We start from the raw sequence: 13,672 nt of genomic DNA, 5'->3' as shown, positions 1-13,672 counted from the left end.
GGACACAAGATGGAGGCTTGACATTCAAAATGGAAACTTGACATAACTTGACATAACTTGACATTGCTTACGCTAACTTACAAATGTAGGCCTAAATCATATAGTATCAATTTAAAACAACAGTAAAAATCAGTAAAACAGTAATCACACAGTAAAAATCAATATAAACATAATAATTATACAATATAAAACAGCGAGTCAAAGAAGGAGAGAGAAAAGAAAAAAAACTTGCTACAAAAATGCTAAAGCTTATCCTATGTCTTAGTTTACTCATACTTATCTATAGGGAATAGAGAGGGAGAGAAAAAGTCAGAAATAGTTGAGGAAGAGAGGGAATGGTATGTTAAAATAAAATAAAAGGAAACAAAAGAAAAACTGGGGGTTTTGCTACAGTGAGGGGCTTGGCCTTATTCCTTGGATCTCTCAAGCACATTTTATAAACTTTTTCAGCAGCAGTATACTGACAATCATTTTTCCCCGTTTTACCTATGACAGGTTCAGATGTTATGCCTTTTGGTTATGCAACCGGGTTGATTGTACAGTTTTAGTAATAGTTTGGAGAGGGAGAAAAAAAAAACCTTTTTGTGGAGTAAAAGATAAATAGCAAGGGTCTGAGGTCCCTATGGCTGGGGTCCACACACCAGGACCAATCCAGTGTGCTATTCTGGGGTTGTGTGGCAGGGCCAGATATATAAAGTGTTAGGACTCGGGCCCAGTTCAGCGCACTGCACTGGCTTCTGACCCAAACTCCAAGTCCAGAACTACAGCATGGCTCTGGAGCCATGTGCCAGGTTGCAAATGGCTTGCCTGGTCTGTCCGTGGACCAGTCCCACCTGCTATCCTAATTCAGAGTGTGGTTAGAAAAGGCTCCCCATGGGTCTACAAGTGTGTAGGCTGGGGGTGAGAAGGGAGAAAGCGGGAGTAGGAAGAGGTTGTAGCGTTAATTGTGGCAACTCTGAGTTCAAGCAATTAGTGCTGCCCACAGTCTGTACCCCTACCCCACCAAATTTCCAGACCCAGGAAGAGCCCTTTTCCTGGCATATAACTCACACCCCAGTTTACTCCAGCTGATCTGGGGGGAAAGGTGTCAGTTATATGCAAGAAAATATGGATTTTTGATGAATGATATACCACTTTTGTGGTTCCCAAGGAGATAACTGCTCCCTTGTTTACACCTAGTTAATCATAAGATCACTTCAACCAACTTCTTACCATTGTTGTGGAAAGGAAAGACATTATAACAATCCCTCACCCTCTTAGCAGTGTCATATAAATTAATTTAACTCTTTCTGAATGTTTTATTAGCTCTAAGGAATTACTGGGGACAAGTGCCAATTGATGTAAACCTTCCAGTACCTGCAGAGAGAAAACAAAATGCAGAATCAAAAATAGCTAGTGACTTTAAACAGACAGACATTCTAACACAATCCTTTAAATGCGTTTCATCCCATATCGTTTAAAATCACTTTTAGAATATTCTTATTGGAATAGATTGAACAAACAATGCCATAAGTACTTCTATTGTGTTTTTGGTCTCAGATTAAAATACTACAACAGCAAAATAATTTGTTTGCTACATTTGAAGGACAGTGGATGCTATTTAGTAAAATAATTCAAATAGCAAGAAAGTTACTTTAAAAGGAGGAAAACTCTAAACCAGCTCATTTGTCCTTAGTATGTTCTATTGTAACATCTGGAGAGGCAAAGTATGTTCTAGACTTTCATATAGAAGTAAAGGTTGTAAATACTACTCTATAGATGTTTACTCATTCCCATGCCATGCTGTATAAGGCACTATTTCAACAAAGTTAAATGTTTTTAGGATGTAAATAACACAGTTAAGGCAGCCAATTCTCCATCCATATCCAAAGCTTAGAGAGCAAATTGTGTTACTTCCTTCTCTTCAAAAACACTTTACACAGAAAAAAATCCATTCAAATCACTTGCTTTTCATTCTGACTTGAAGAAAACCCTCTCAGGAATAAAATGCACGTGTCGACCCGGCGTTGTCTTGAAAGGTATATTTTTATTTTGCAAGGAAAAACAAAACTTTCTCACTTCAGAGCTTCCTTCAGCACCTGAATGCAGAGTTTCTGGGTTCCTCCTAAATCCGTCTTTAGCCTCTCCCCCTGGATATTTCACCGAACGAAAGCACTCTCTGTTCCCTTCTCACAGAAAAGAAATGGGGTGATTTGGGGACGGATATTGAGGCGAAAATGCACTTTTTTAACTCCAAAGAAACACAAACTGAGCAGGCAGAAGAGCTGCTTTGCTTTGCAGCTGGGCGGGCTCTTTAACGCACCAATCAGAGAGCATCTCTCCTCTAAAAATACCAGGCATCTGACCTACTCCAGCCCAATTGTTTTCTTCTGTCTAGTGGAAAGCGTCTGTCACCAGCGATGTCGGAAACAGCACCCGCAGCCGCGCCTGATGCCTCTGCCACCGCCGCCAAGGCCCCCGCGAAGAAGGCGAAGAAGGCGGCGAGCGGCTCCAAAGCCCGCAAGCCCGCGGGGCCCAGCGTGACCGAGCTGATCACCCAGGCCGTGTCCGCCTCCAAGGAGCGCAAGGGGCTGTCCCTGGCCGCCCTGAAGAAGGCGCTGGCAGCCGGCGGCTACGATGTGGAGAAGAACAACAGCCGCATCAAGCTGGGGCTCCGGAGCCTGGTGAACAAGGGCACCCTGGTGCAGACCAAGGGCACCGGCGCCTCGGGCTCCTTCAAGCTGAATAAGAAGCCGGGCGAGGTCAAGGAGAAGGCGCCCAAGAAGAAGACGGCGGCCAAGCCCAAGAAGGCGGCGGCCAAGAAGCCCGCCAGTGCGGCCAAGAAGCCCAAGAAGGCGGCGGCCGTGAAGAAGAGCCCCAAGAAAGCCAAGAAGCCGGCGGCCGCGGCGGCCAAGAAGAGCGCGGCCAAGAGCCCCAGGAAGGCCAAGGCGGCCAAGCCCAAGCGGGCCGCCAAGAGCCCGGCCAAGGCCAAGGCGGTGAAGCCCAAGGCCGCCAAGCCCAAGCCCAGCAAGCCCAAGGCAGCCAAGGCCAAGAAGGCGGCGCCCAAGAAGAAGTAAAGCGAGCGGAGGAAGACGCCTGTCGTGCAAACAACCCCAACGGCTCTTTTAAGAGCCACCCACCCCTTCCTGAAGGGAGCTGCGACTCTGGGATGGCTGAGAAATCCCCGCTGGACTTTTTTAATGAAGTTTTTCTCTCTCTGCTCCCCCGCTTTGTCTCTGCTCTTTGTTAAATAGACAAGAAAAGCAAGGAGCCTCCTGCCACGGAAAGCGTGCGCCCTGTACCTCTCTGGCTGTGACTTTCTCTGCTTTTTGCAAGCAGGATTGGAGAAGCAGCTTCATTTACCCCGGAATGGACTCAGTGGAGGGAAGGCAGAGGGGACAGCTTCCAGGCGAGTCGGAGCCGCCAGAGCCCGGCCTTACCCCGGGAAAGTCCGCGGTTGAGCAATAATGGCTCCAGTCCCAAGAGCTGGAAGAGGGGAGGCGGGCGGAATAAGGGGCAGAAAGGGTGGTCGCTTATCTGCGTCCTCTACTGCGCTGGTGGGGGCGGGATCGGTTCGGGAGGGCGGGGGTGGGGTGGAGGAGTGAGGCTGTTGCTGCCGGTGATGAGTGGACAATACATTTTTTTTTTAAACTTCCTGCCTGTCTCAGGTTTAATTCGTTTTCGCTGTTTTGAAAAGCCCGCGCTGCGCTGGGATTCGCCCCTGCCAACCCGCCCCGCTTTTCAGCGTCCGAATGTTTGGGAAGGAGCCTGCGAGGCGGAGCTGGGACAAGGAGGGCAGAGGGGAGCGGGGCTTACAGGGAGAGCTCCCGGCTGCTCGGAAACCTATGCGCGCGAGCAAAGTCCCCATCAGCCGCCAATATCCCCCGGCCGCTTGAGTAAGCTGCAAATAAAATGACTTTTCCTGCTTGTAACTGACCCCAGCGATAACCGAGCCCTTTTTATGGCGAGGGAGGTGGCTCTGAAAAAAGCCTTTGGTGTAACTCTTCCGAGGCAGACTGCCTTCAGGGCTGGGTTTACTTGGCCTTGTGGCTCTCGGTCTTCTTGGGTAGCAGCATGGCCTGGATGTTGGGCAGGACGCCGCCCTGCGCGATCGTCACTTTGCCCAGCGGCTTGTTGAGCTCTTCGTCGTTGCGGATGGCCAGCTGCAGGTGGCGGGGGATGATGCGCGTCTTCTTGTTGTCCCGCGCCGCGTTGTCCGCCAGCTCCAGGATCTCGGCCGTCAGGTACTCCAGCACGGCCGCCAGGTAGACCGGGGCCCCGGCTCCGACCCGCTCCGCATAATTACCTTTCCGGAGCAACCGATGCACCCGGCCCACCGGGAACTGCAGCCCGGCCCGCGAGGACCGCGACTTGGCTTTGGCCCGCGCCTTCCCGCCCTGCCTGACATAGCTGCACTAAGTGACAATATAAAGCGGAGAGCGATATACAGAAAGCTCCGATAAAAAAAATCCCTATTTTTTTTTTTGCACTCAGTATTTATACCTCTTCTCAAGCGACTTGATTGCTGATAGGCTGGAAAGTAAGTTTTGCACCGGCAGCCAATGGGGAGACGAATCTTATTCTGACCAATCGTGCTTCTCTTATGGCGTCATCTGAATAGTTCAGCCAGTTAAAATTTAGGAAGAAGATTAGCTAGTTATCGAAGCTCTCTATAAATACGTTGGGACTTCCGTGTTTAGAGTTGTGCTGCTTTACAGTGCGTTGATTCTTCTTTCGAGAGATAGGAAAGAGGTCTGCTAGGATGCCGGAACCTGCCAAGTCCGCTCCCGTCCCCAAGAAAGGCTCCAAGAAAGCGGTCACCAAGACGCAGAAGAAGGGCGACAAGAAACGCAAGAAGAGCAGGAAGGAGAGCTACTCCATCTACGTGTACAAGGTGCTGAAGCAGGTGCACCCAGACACCGGCATCTCGTCCAAGGCCATGGGCATCATGAACTCCTTCGTCAACGACATCTTCGAGCGCATCGCCGGGGAGGCGTCCCGCCTGGCGCACTACAACAAGCGCTCGACCATCACGTCCCGGGAGATCCAGACCGCCGTGCGCCTGCTGCTGCCCGGGGAGCTGGCCAAGCACGCCGTGTCCGAGGGCACCAAGGCTGTCACCAAGTACACCAGCTCCAAGTAAACGGGCTCCTCGCAGGCTTTCTGCATCGTTTCAACCAAAGGCTCTTTTAAGAGCCACCCACTTAATCATTAAAAGAGCTTAAGTATCGCTGTGTCTTCCTTTGTATTCTAAATTCTTCAGCTATCACCTTCCATTGTTTGATCAAAGAAAGTACTACATCTGATTATCTAAGTTTGCAGTGTTTAGAATGTTTTAGTTTCTAAAAGGGTTCCAGTATTAAGTGTATGTCTTGCATGTTTAAGGGGAAAATTATCCTGAAATCAAGCCTTGGGAAATAAATGCACTACAATAGAATAAAAGCAATTGATTTTTAAGTTGGGTCTCAAGTTATTTTTTTCTGGAAAAAAACGTTTAGGGAGAAGTACATTACTTGCCCTGGTTTCTACTGCCCAATATAGCTGTACTAAGCATCTGAAATTTAGCAGAAGGCAGAGGAGGGTGAGCTAAATAGTTCAGTGCAGCATAAGTAACAGGCATTTTATTGGGCCACTCAGGGGGGTGGGGGAAGACATGCTGAAAGAGAAAGCACTGCTCCCTCTTCTACCTAGTAATTTAGTGGTTAGGTTACTTGCAGAGAATTACTGCATTTTCTCTCAAAAATACACTTTCCTTCCCCCCCCCAACAGTTTATTATTTTCTTTTTAACAAGCAAATAATGTTACCTGGTTTTCAGACCGTTTGCACTTGTTACGTGTGGCTTTCATCTACTGACTTTTCTCTTATTCCTCTTTAGGTAGCCAGAATAGTGGATATTATGGAATTAAAACTGATCTAATTATAATTCCTGGAAATGTAAGTTGTGATTTATTTATTGGGCAGTACGATTTAGATGCATGTTATGCATTTATTCAAAGGGAAGAGGAAGCATATGGCATTTTACATGATGGATGTCATGGGTTAAGGTTTCTTTCTCAAGGAGACTTCATGAGCACACATCACTTCAACTCTTGTTCTGTGCTCTTGTTCTGCATTTTGGTTTCCCTGGAATAACTACAGGGAAAATTCATTTGATAAGCACCATCAGGGAATACATTTACTGGAGGCAGCACAAGGGAAAGGAGTGCAAGCCGTTTATTAGATTTTTGGGGCTACCACTGAGGGAGATGGGCCTATACACATTTCTACAACATAGGCACAGACTTGTGAAACGTTCCATTCATCTCAACCACATGCTTTCAACAGCATGAGAAACCCCATGGAGAGGCATACAGGCTGGCTCCGCAGAGAAAAATAAACTAACCCACTGTAAGGCTGACATTTTATTTTCCACCATCTCAAAAACCATGCCTCCCCTGGAAAATGCCAGTCTCCAAAAAACGCTTAGAAATATATTTTAGAATACTTAGGACAGCAATAAAAATTATTAACACCACTGACTATGCAGTCTTTCTTTAAAAAATAAAAATAAAAAGGAGCTTTTTTGGTAACAATATAGAGGAATTGTGGTGGGGCACTTACAGCATCTTGTTATACCTCCAAAGGCATGGGCTTTTCTTTCTGGATTCATGCCAGGCTTCTTTCAGATGACCCAGATGTTATTTGTGCTGGGAACTCAAAGGTAGCAAGGTGTGATGGTATGCATATTATTCCATTGTATACTGTTGAGTACAAAAACTAGCATGCCTATTCCTCTTTGGCCTTCTGTACCACTAGACGGTAGAAAATTTTTCACTTCTTTTTATCTGGTTTCTTACGTAAATCAACCCCTTTGTTTCCTATTTACATGCTCAGATTTCCTGCTTTGCCTTGATTATTTACCATATGTCTCGGAACCCCTTATTCATAAAATGCTTTTTCATGATAGGAAATAACAGCCCAAACCACTGATTCATCCTGGCCAGTATAGCATGTTGGGGAGAGAGATACTATGGTGATATTTTCAAACTTTTTCACTGGAGGCAGTGTTTTTGCTTAAGGATTTACATGTTGAAATATAATATAATCTACATACGTAATCAGACACCACAGAAAACATATTTTCAGAACTGAGGCCTAGTGGTAATATTAATGGTGCAAGTTTAGGGTCATTTGGTGAAAGAACTTCCATAAATAGTTAAATTGTGCTAATTTAGAGATGTAAAAAAATATGGCCTGCAGGCTGAATCTGGACCGCAGACCTCTATGATTTAGCCTACCATGTTGCCCATGGGTCTCAGAGGTAATCCACAGGCAGCATGCCAGTCACTAGATGGTCCAGCATGCAGTGCCTGCTCCAGCATGGGTTTCAGAGAAGCCTCTGCATACAGCTTAGCTCCAGAACAGGACCATGCCACACATTGTGACTGCTCCATCAAGTGATGTGGTAGATTTGGCATATGGGGCTGGTTTGTCTGTCTGATCTGGCCCAGAAACCAGCCCCACAATGTTCGATGTTGATCTAGTCCACAGTGCTGGATGAGTTTGGACCCCTGGTCTAAAACTAGAATGCACCACAACTGTTTTGAAAATTGGTGTGATACAAAAAGAACTATGATCAATGAGGTGACACGGGTGTTGTTATTTTCAAGGACACGTCTTCCAGCATCTGGTGAGTATAAACCAAATAGCCTTTATTAAAACTATAAAGGGAGGGGGTAGATGAATGTCATGCACAAATCCAAAGTTCCCCTGAAAACATATGTCTTTATACAAATGCATGTATATGTACCATTGTTGAACCATCCAATTTTAAGTTAACACATACAGCCAAATAACACCTTACTATTTCTTTCTCTTGCATTTTAGTACATTCCTATTTCAATCTATATTCTACCTCCCTTGATTATCTTGTCAACTTCCAAGTTAACCAGGAATGTAGACTCCAGTTCAATTTTTCTTTTGCTCAATATCTTTATCAACACCCTGGAAGATGGCATAGAGTGCACCCACAGCAAGTTTGCAGATGATACCAAGCTGGGGGGGAATAGTAGATATGCTGGAGGGCAGGGCTAGGATTCAGAGAGACCTTGGTAAATTGGAGGATTGGGCCAAAAGAAATCTCATGAAGTTCAATAAGGACAAGTGTGAAGTCCCACGCTTCGGACGGAAAAATTGCACACACCACTAAAGGCTGGGGACCGACTAGCTAAGCAGCAGCTCTGCAGAAAAGGACCTAGGGGTACAGTAGACAGTACGCTGAATATGAACCAAGTGTGCCCTTGTTACAAAAAGGCTAATGACATCTTGGGCTGCATCAGTAAGAGCAGTGCCAGCAGAATGAGGGAAGTGATTCTTCCCCTCTACTGAGCACAGGTGAGGCCACATCTGAAGAACTGTGTCCAATTTTGGGTCCCCCACTACAGAAAGGAAGTGGACAAATTGGAAAGAGTCTGGCAGAGGGCAACAATAATGGTGAGGGGACTGGGGGACATGACTTATGAGGAAAGGCTAAGGGAATTGGGTTTTAGTTTGGAGAAGAGAAGACTGAGAGGGGATTTAATAGAAGCCTTCAACTACCTGAAGGGTAGTTACAAAGAGGATGGAGCTAGACTGTTGTCAGTGGTGGCAGATGACAGAACAAGGAGCAATGGTCTCAAGTTTCAGCAATGGAAGTATAGGTTACATATAAGAAAAAAACCTGTCTCACCAGGAAGGTAATAAAGCAAACAGGTTACCCAAAGAGTTAGTGGAATCTCGATCCTTGAAGGTTTTTAAGACCAACTCCCTGTGTGGGATGATCTCTTTAGAAATGGTCCTGCTTTGAGCAGAGGGGTTGGACTCACTAGATGACCACCTAAGGTCCCTTCCAACCCTAATTTTCTATGATTCTACGATTAGATTTGAAGAGAAACTCAATAAAGAAAATAGAAGGTATGTACATTAATTCTAAACCACTAAATCCTTTCAGGCAACTCCTAGGTTGGTCACTGCCTTGTTAGATTCCAGAGTGGCAATGAACATCAAGCAAGCCTTAAATTGGACAATTTAAATGAGTTAATCCTTTTCTACCACCCTAAAGAGGCCTAGCCTGTGTCTCAACCATTAATAGTTTTGGTACTATTTAATCAAGACATGGCTAAGATAATGTTGATTGCACACTAACATCCTCAAAACATGAGCTACTAATTTATTATGTGTTTGGTTTTTTTTTATATAGAGCTGTGTGTGTTTTTGGGGGATGGGATGTGTCAGGTTCTGACACTGTTGGCAGAAGTCTCACTAATAAAGAGATGGGAAACAAACTTGAAACATGGTTTATTTCCCCAGTGCAGGGACAAAGCCCCAAATAACACAACTGTGAACAGGACAATTTCAGCCACCCAGACGTCACCAAATCTACAACAGTCAGTGTGAGGGAAACCGCGCACACACCTTAATCTAGTAAGACTGGCCCCAAATACTGGCCAAGTAGCTCAGCGAGAAGCCAGACAGGAAGTGTAGCTATGTTGATTTATATCACTGTGAAACACTACAGGTCTATATGGATTTAAGTATATATTATCTTTTAGGCCTATTCTAGGTCTATAGTCCACACCTATAAATTATTGACCTTGTGTATAGATTATAAAAGAAGGAAATCCAGGATCTCAGTATGTGGTTGAGAAAAATGGTCTTAAAAAAGGAATTTAGTTTCTTATGTGCTGAAGATTTAGAGGAAGGGGAACAAATAGGAAAAGGATGGGCTGAAGCTTAAATCAGATGGTGTGTAAATGATTTTGAGACAAACGTTTAAAGTTGCGGAAAAGCTGAAGGAGCCTAAAGAGTAAATTGCCAATAAAACTTGGGGAAAGATTTCAGTAATACAACAGTGTCTGTGAATCTACCATTAAAAATGGGAACAGACTACAAGAGAAAAAGCATACAAGCACATCAGCAAAATGTCTAAAATCAGCAGGATATTTAGGTTAGAGTTAAATAAATACACTCATCTTGCCAAAATGAAAAACTGAACAAAAGAACTATAATGCTTTGCAATAAAATAGAAATATAATGTAATAAGAATTATACAGACTTGGTAGAATAACAGAAGAAAGACACTGTTTTCTGATTATCAAGTACACAGGAGAGTTGAGACTGAAGTGGTCTGGGCAGTGGCTTTATCTGCAGAATCCTATCAAGTTTAAAAATCAATTGGTGATGAATATGCAATTGAATCACTGAGTCACTACCTGTAACATTCTGAATATATTTAATGATCTAGTCCTTTGTGTATGGGGAGGAGGGGCCATGGGGACAGGTGAAGTATATTGTTAACAATGTATTTGCCCTTCGTATTACACCTAAAAGCAGCTATCACGTTTCAATTAGTCATGTTCCAGCTCTTTTCAGTGAAGTTGGAGGGGCTCTAAAAAGAGCCTTTGGGTTTCAGAATGCCAGGCAGGGGGCGACCTTCGGCTTTTATGCCCTCTCGCCGCGGATGCGGCGGGCCAGCTGGATGTCCTTGGGCATGATGGTGACGCGCTTGGCGTGGATGGCGCACAGGTTGGTGTCCTCGAAGAGCCCCACCAGGTAGGCCTCGCTGGCCTCCTGCAGCGCCATGACGGCCGAGCTCTGGAAGCGCAGGTCCGTCTTGAAGTCCTGCGCGATCTCGCGCACCAGGCGCTGGAAGGGCAGCTTGCGGATCAGCAGCTCCGTCGACTTCTGGTAGCGCCGGATCTCGCGCAGCGCCACGGTGCCGGGCCGGTAGCGGTGCGGCTTCTTCACGCCGCCCGTGGCGGGCGCGCTCTTGCGGGCCGCCTTGGTCGCCAGCTGCTTGCGGGGCGCTTTGCCACCGGTCGACTTGCGCGCAGTCTGCTTCGTGCGGGCCATTCTCAGTGACAACGACTTTCCAGAACGAGATCAAGCACGCAATAAACAGCAATGTATAAAGCCCGGCGCTTAGGGTATTATTTATACCCACCTCCCTTCTCTGATTGGTTAGTAGCAACCGGTCAAATGTCATTGGATAGTTTGAAAATTTGAAAATCCCGCGCTTAGAACAATTAAAAACTGATCCTTCTCGCCGGCCCCCCAGCTCACTGGCTTTTTTTTTTTTTTTTTTTTGGTGCTTTGGGTTTAATTTGGAGGTGGGGCGGGAGCGGGGAGAAGTGAGCTTGTTTCCTTTCCCTGCCTTTCTTTCTTTCTTGTTCTGTGTCTTACCCATGGACTGGATTACTAAAATTCAAGGCCTTTTTTTTCTCTTAAAAGTGAACAATCATCTAAGGATGACAGAGGGTATGCAGTCCCCCTCAGACCCCGAAAGGATGAGACCTCAGGGGTCTGCATAGTGATCGATCCCTTACAGCATGTACATTGACCAAAGATTTTAAAAAGTCCATCTTTTTTTTTTCAACCTGACCTATTTTTTTCTGTCAAGAATATATTTGCCTTAAAAAAGGCAAAGGGACAGTAGCATGGGATAAAGTTTATTAAGACATAACTTCTCTCCCTCACCTCTCCCGCCTTACCTTCCTCTCAAAATAATAATAATGAGCGACGTTTTAGTTGGATCAAGCTGCAGTGCCTACAAAACACTAAATCTTTGAAAACACCGCCCTACAAGCACCTCCCCCCGCCCCCACACACTTCCTTTTGAATAGGATCCTATTTTCAGATTTATAATTGCAAATTAATCTCCTCATTGTTTTACGAATATGCTTGGAAGTGAAGCAGAGCATCGTAGAGGAGACGATCTCGTACTGAGTGAAGATTTAAACATCCTCGACCGGGGAGGTGAAGATTTGCGCGCGACTTGTCTTTGCCTATTGTGTCAGTGAGACTATGGAGCTGGGTTGTAACTAGCCAATCACTGGGCAGCGCGGGGTTTTCAAAAGTGAAGCAATTGTTCATTCTTCCGGGCAAATTCTCAAATTGGGCTGGAAAGAAAGAGAACAGTTTTCAGGAAATTTGTTTTTATCGAGGAAAAGAAGAACATCTTCATTCTTATATAGTCATCAGTACTGAACAATACAGAGAACTCCACATTGCTAGGAGACTTGGTAGATTGAGTGATCTAGAACGGTGCACATTTTTACATAGAAGCCCCCCCCCCCCCCAATATTTTAAGGAAAAAAGTACTGTCGGAGCACAGCTCTTAAAGTGAAAGTGTAGGTGGTTCTGAAGAAATGTTTAGCGGTGAAATTAAAGAAAAGGGGGCGGAGGGTGAGGAAGGCTTAGCCATCAAACCTGTACAAAGCACAACCCAAGCTTTTATAAGCATTGATGATACCCTGGTTGCCACCATTTGGCATGTTAAGAACAGTTCAGATCACGTTCTCCAAGAAACACTTAACATCCTACATGTCTCTTCATAGATCGCTGCAGAGATTTGCTTTACAGTCACAACGGCTGAGTATTACCGCAGTGTCTTTTAGATAGCGTTAGAAAGTACTTACCAAGCTACCTAAGCCCTTTGCTCACTCAAATATTCTAAAAGTGATTGTAAAACCAATTAGCCACATTATATAGGAAGTCCCTGAAGGTCTTGGACATGATTGAAAACCTGAAGCAAGCAAGCCAAAAAAAAAAGAGGGGGGGGGAGGGGAATGTTTGCCTCTCCTGTCTCTTATTTTCTTGTGCTTCTCTGTTGCTCGACATGGGGGGGGGGGGGGGGGGTGGAGAACAGGTGAGTTTTTGGCCCTGCTTGCCCTCCCTACATCAACCACCTTTGTTTTTATGCAGACGGGGGAAAAATCCACATGGAGCTTGTGATTATCAAGATATTTAGGCATATTTCTATGTTGATTCCTTATAGTCCAGATGCATTTTCTAGTTCTATATGCAGTTATAATTTGAAATTGCCATCAATATGGGATGTCTATGTAAATTGCATAAAATAAGAGGCCCTTAGAATTTCAAACTTGATTTCTCAGTGTAAGCTCCTGTGTGTCACTCCCGTGTATGTGTTCCACAATTTGCCTTAGATTTTAAAATACTCTTCCCATGCAATTGCTGTACTGGAGCCAGTAGTATAGTCTGCCTAATCATGCTTCCAAGAAAATATCCATTGTTAGAAGTTTCTCCTTTTTTGGGCACCAGATAAAATAAGGCAGGGTCTGATCTGCAGATGTACTGAAAACTGAATAGGAATAGTAAACGCCAGATGAGCAGAAGTTACACATTACTGTGTACCATCCTACATTTGACAAGAGGATTCATTAACATTCTCAAGAAGCTATGGAGGAAATGAATGTATGACTAAAACATTACTGTTCCTGTGAGGAGAAGCCACTTTCCCAAGTGTCATTTAAATGGTGAAACAAATGCAGGATTTTGGTTTTCAGTTAGGCTTTCTGTAACCTTTAGGGTTTTTTTCAACAAGGTTGTTTCTGATTTATTATACATTTTAATACCTCCCTGTAAATGTGCCCTCAAATGTCAATTAAGACACAGATGCAGATTAGTATTGGAAGAACACTTTCAGTATATAGAATCCCCCCCCCCCCGAACTTCTCAAATAACAGTAGAATACATCCAAATCCTAAAAAGGTAGCTTTTTTAATTCTGCTATTGAATTGCTTAGAAATGTACAAAATAGGAGATAATCCGAAAATAATTTTGTAGGCTATAAAAATACTCCAACAAGTCTTTAAATTATCTCCTAATGTTTTGGGGCAAGGGAATTCTTTAAAAGAATTAAGTGTTGTTAAAATC

At 44.7% G+C, this 13,672-nt stretch overlaps 4 protein-coding genes across 4 annotated transcripts; 2 read left to right on the top strand and 2 right to left on the bottom strand.

The window, feature by feature from the left end:
• Window positions 1-2,347: 2,347 nt before the first annotated feature.
• LOC132250099 (histone H1-like) lies at window positions 2,348-3,200 on the top strand. Its single transcript, XM_059726296.1, has one exon. It carries the CDS (start codon window positions 2,400-2,402, stop codon window positions 3,054-3,056), a length of 657 nt encoding a protein of 218 aa, XP_059582279.1. The 5' UTR covers window positions 2,348-2,399; the 3' UTR covers window positions 3,057-3,200.
• Window positions 3,201-3,299: 99 nt separating this feature from the next.
• Window positions 3,300-4,592, bottom strand: LOC102565680 (histone H2A type 2-C-like). The gene is made up of 2 exons (XM_006269504.3): window positions 4,588-4,592; window positions 3,300-4,389 (listed from the first exon to the last, which is right to left on the bottom strand). The coding sequence occupies exons 1-2, from the start codon at window positions 4,590-4,592 to the stop codon at window positions 4,014-4,016; spliced, it is 381 nt and encodes a 126-aa protein (XP_006269566.1). The 3' UTR covers window positions 3,300-4,013.
• Window positions 4,354-5,436, top strand: LOC102564753 (histone H2B 1/2/3/4/6). The gene has a single exon (XM_006269501.4). It carries the CDS (start codon window positions 4,742-4,744, stop codon window positions 5,120-5,122), a length of 381 nt encoding a protein of 126 aa, XP_006269563.1. The 5' UTR covers window positions 4,354-4,741; the 3' UTR covers window positions 5,123-5,436.
• Window positions 5,437-7,673: 2,237 nt separating this feature from the next.
• Window positions 7,674-12,028, bottom strand: LOC102567691 (histone H3). The gene has a single exon (XM_019480864.2). It carries the CDS (start codon window positions 10,847-10,849, stop codon window positions 10,439-10,441), a length of 411 nt encoding a protein of 136 aa, XP_019336409.1. The 5' UTR covers window positions 10,850-12,028; the 3' UTR covers window positions 7,674-10,438.
• Between the last annotated feature and the right edge of the window lie 1,644 nt (window positions 12,029-13,672).

Source organism: Alligator mississippiensis, chromosome 4 (assembly GCF_030867095.1).
Source record: "Alligator mississippiensis isolate rAllMis1 chromosome 4, rAllMis1, whole genome shotgun sequence".
Classification (NCBI taxonomy): Eukaryota; Metazoa; Chordata; order Crocodylia; family Alligatoridae; genus Alligator; species Alligator mississippiensis.
Note: the sequence above shows the minus strand (reverse complement) of the source record. Positions and strands in the feature narration are given on the sequence as shown.

Bases quoted from the DNA above. Each gene is read 5' to 3' on its own strand.
- LOC102564753 (XM_006269501.4), top strand. From the start codon at position 4,742: ATGCCGGAACCTGCCAAGTCCGCTCCCGTCCCCAAGAAAGGCTCCAAG.
- LOC102567691 (XM_019480864.2), bottom strand. From the start codon at position 10,849: ATGGCCCGCACGAAGCAGACTGCGCGCAAGTCGACCGGTGGCAAAGCG.
- LOC132250099 (XM_059726296.1), top strand. From the start codon at position 2,400: ATGTCGGAAACAGCACCCGCAGCCGCGCCTGATGCCTCTGCCACCGCC.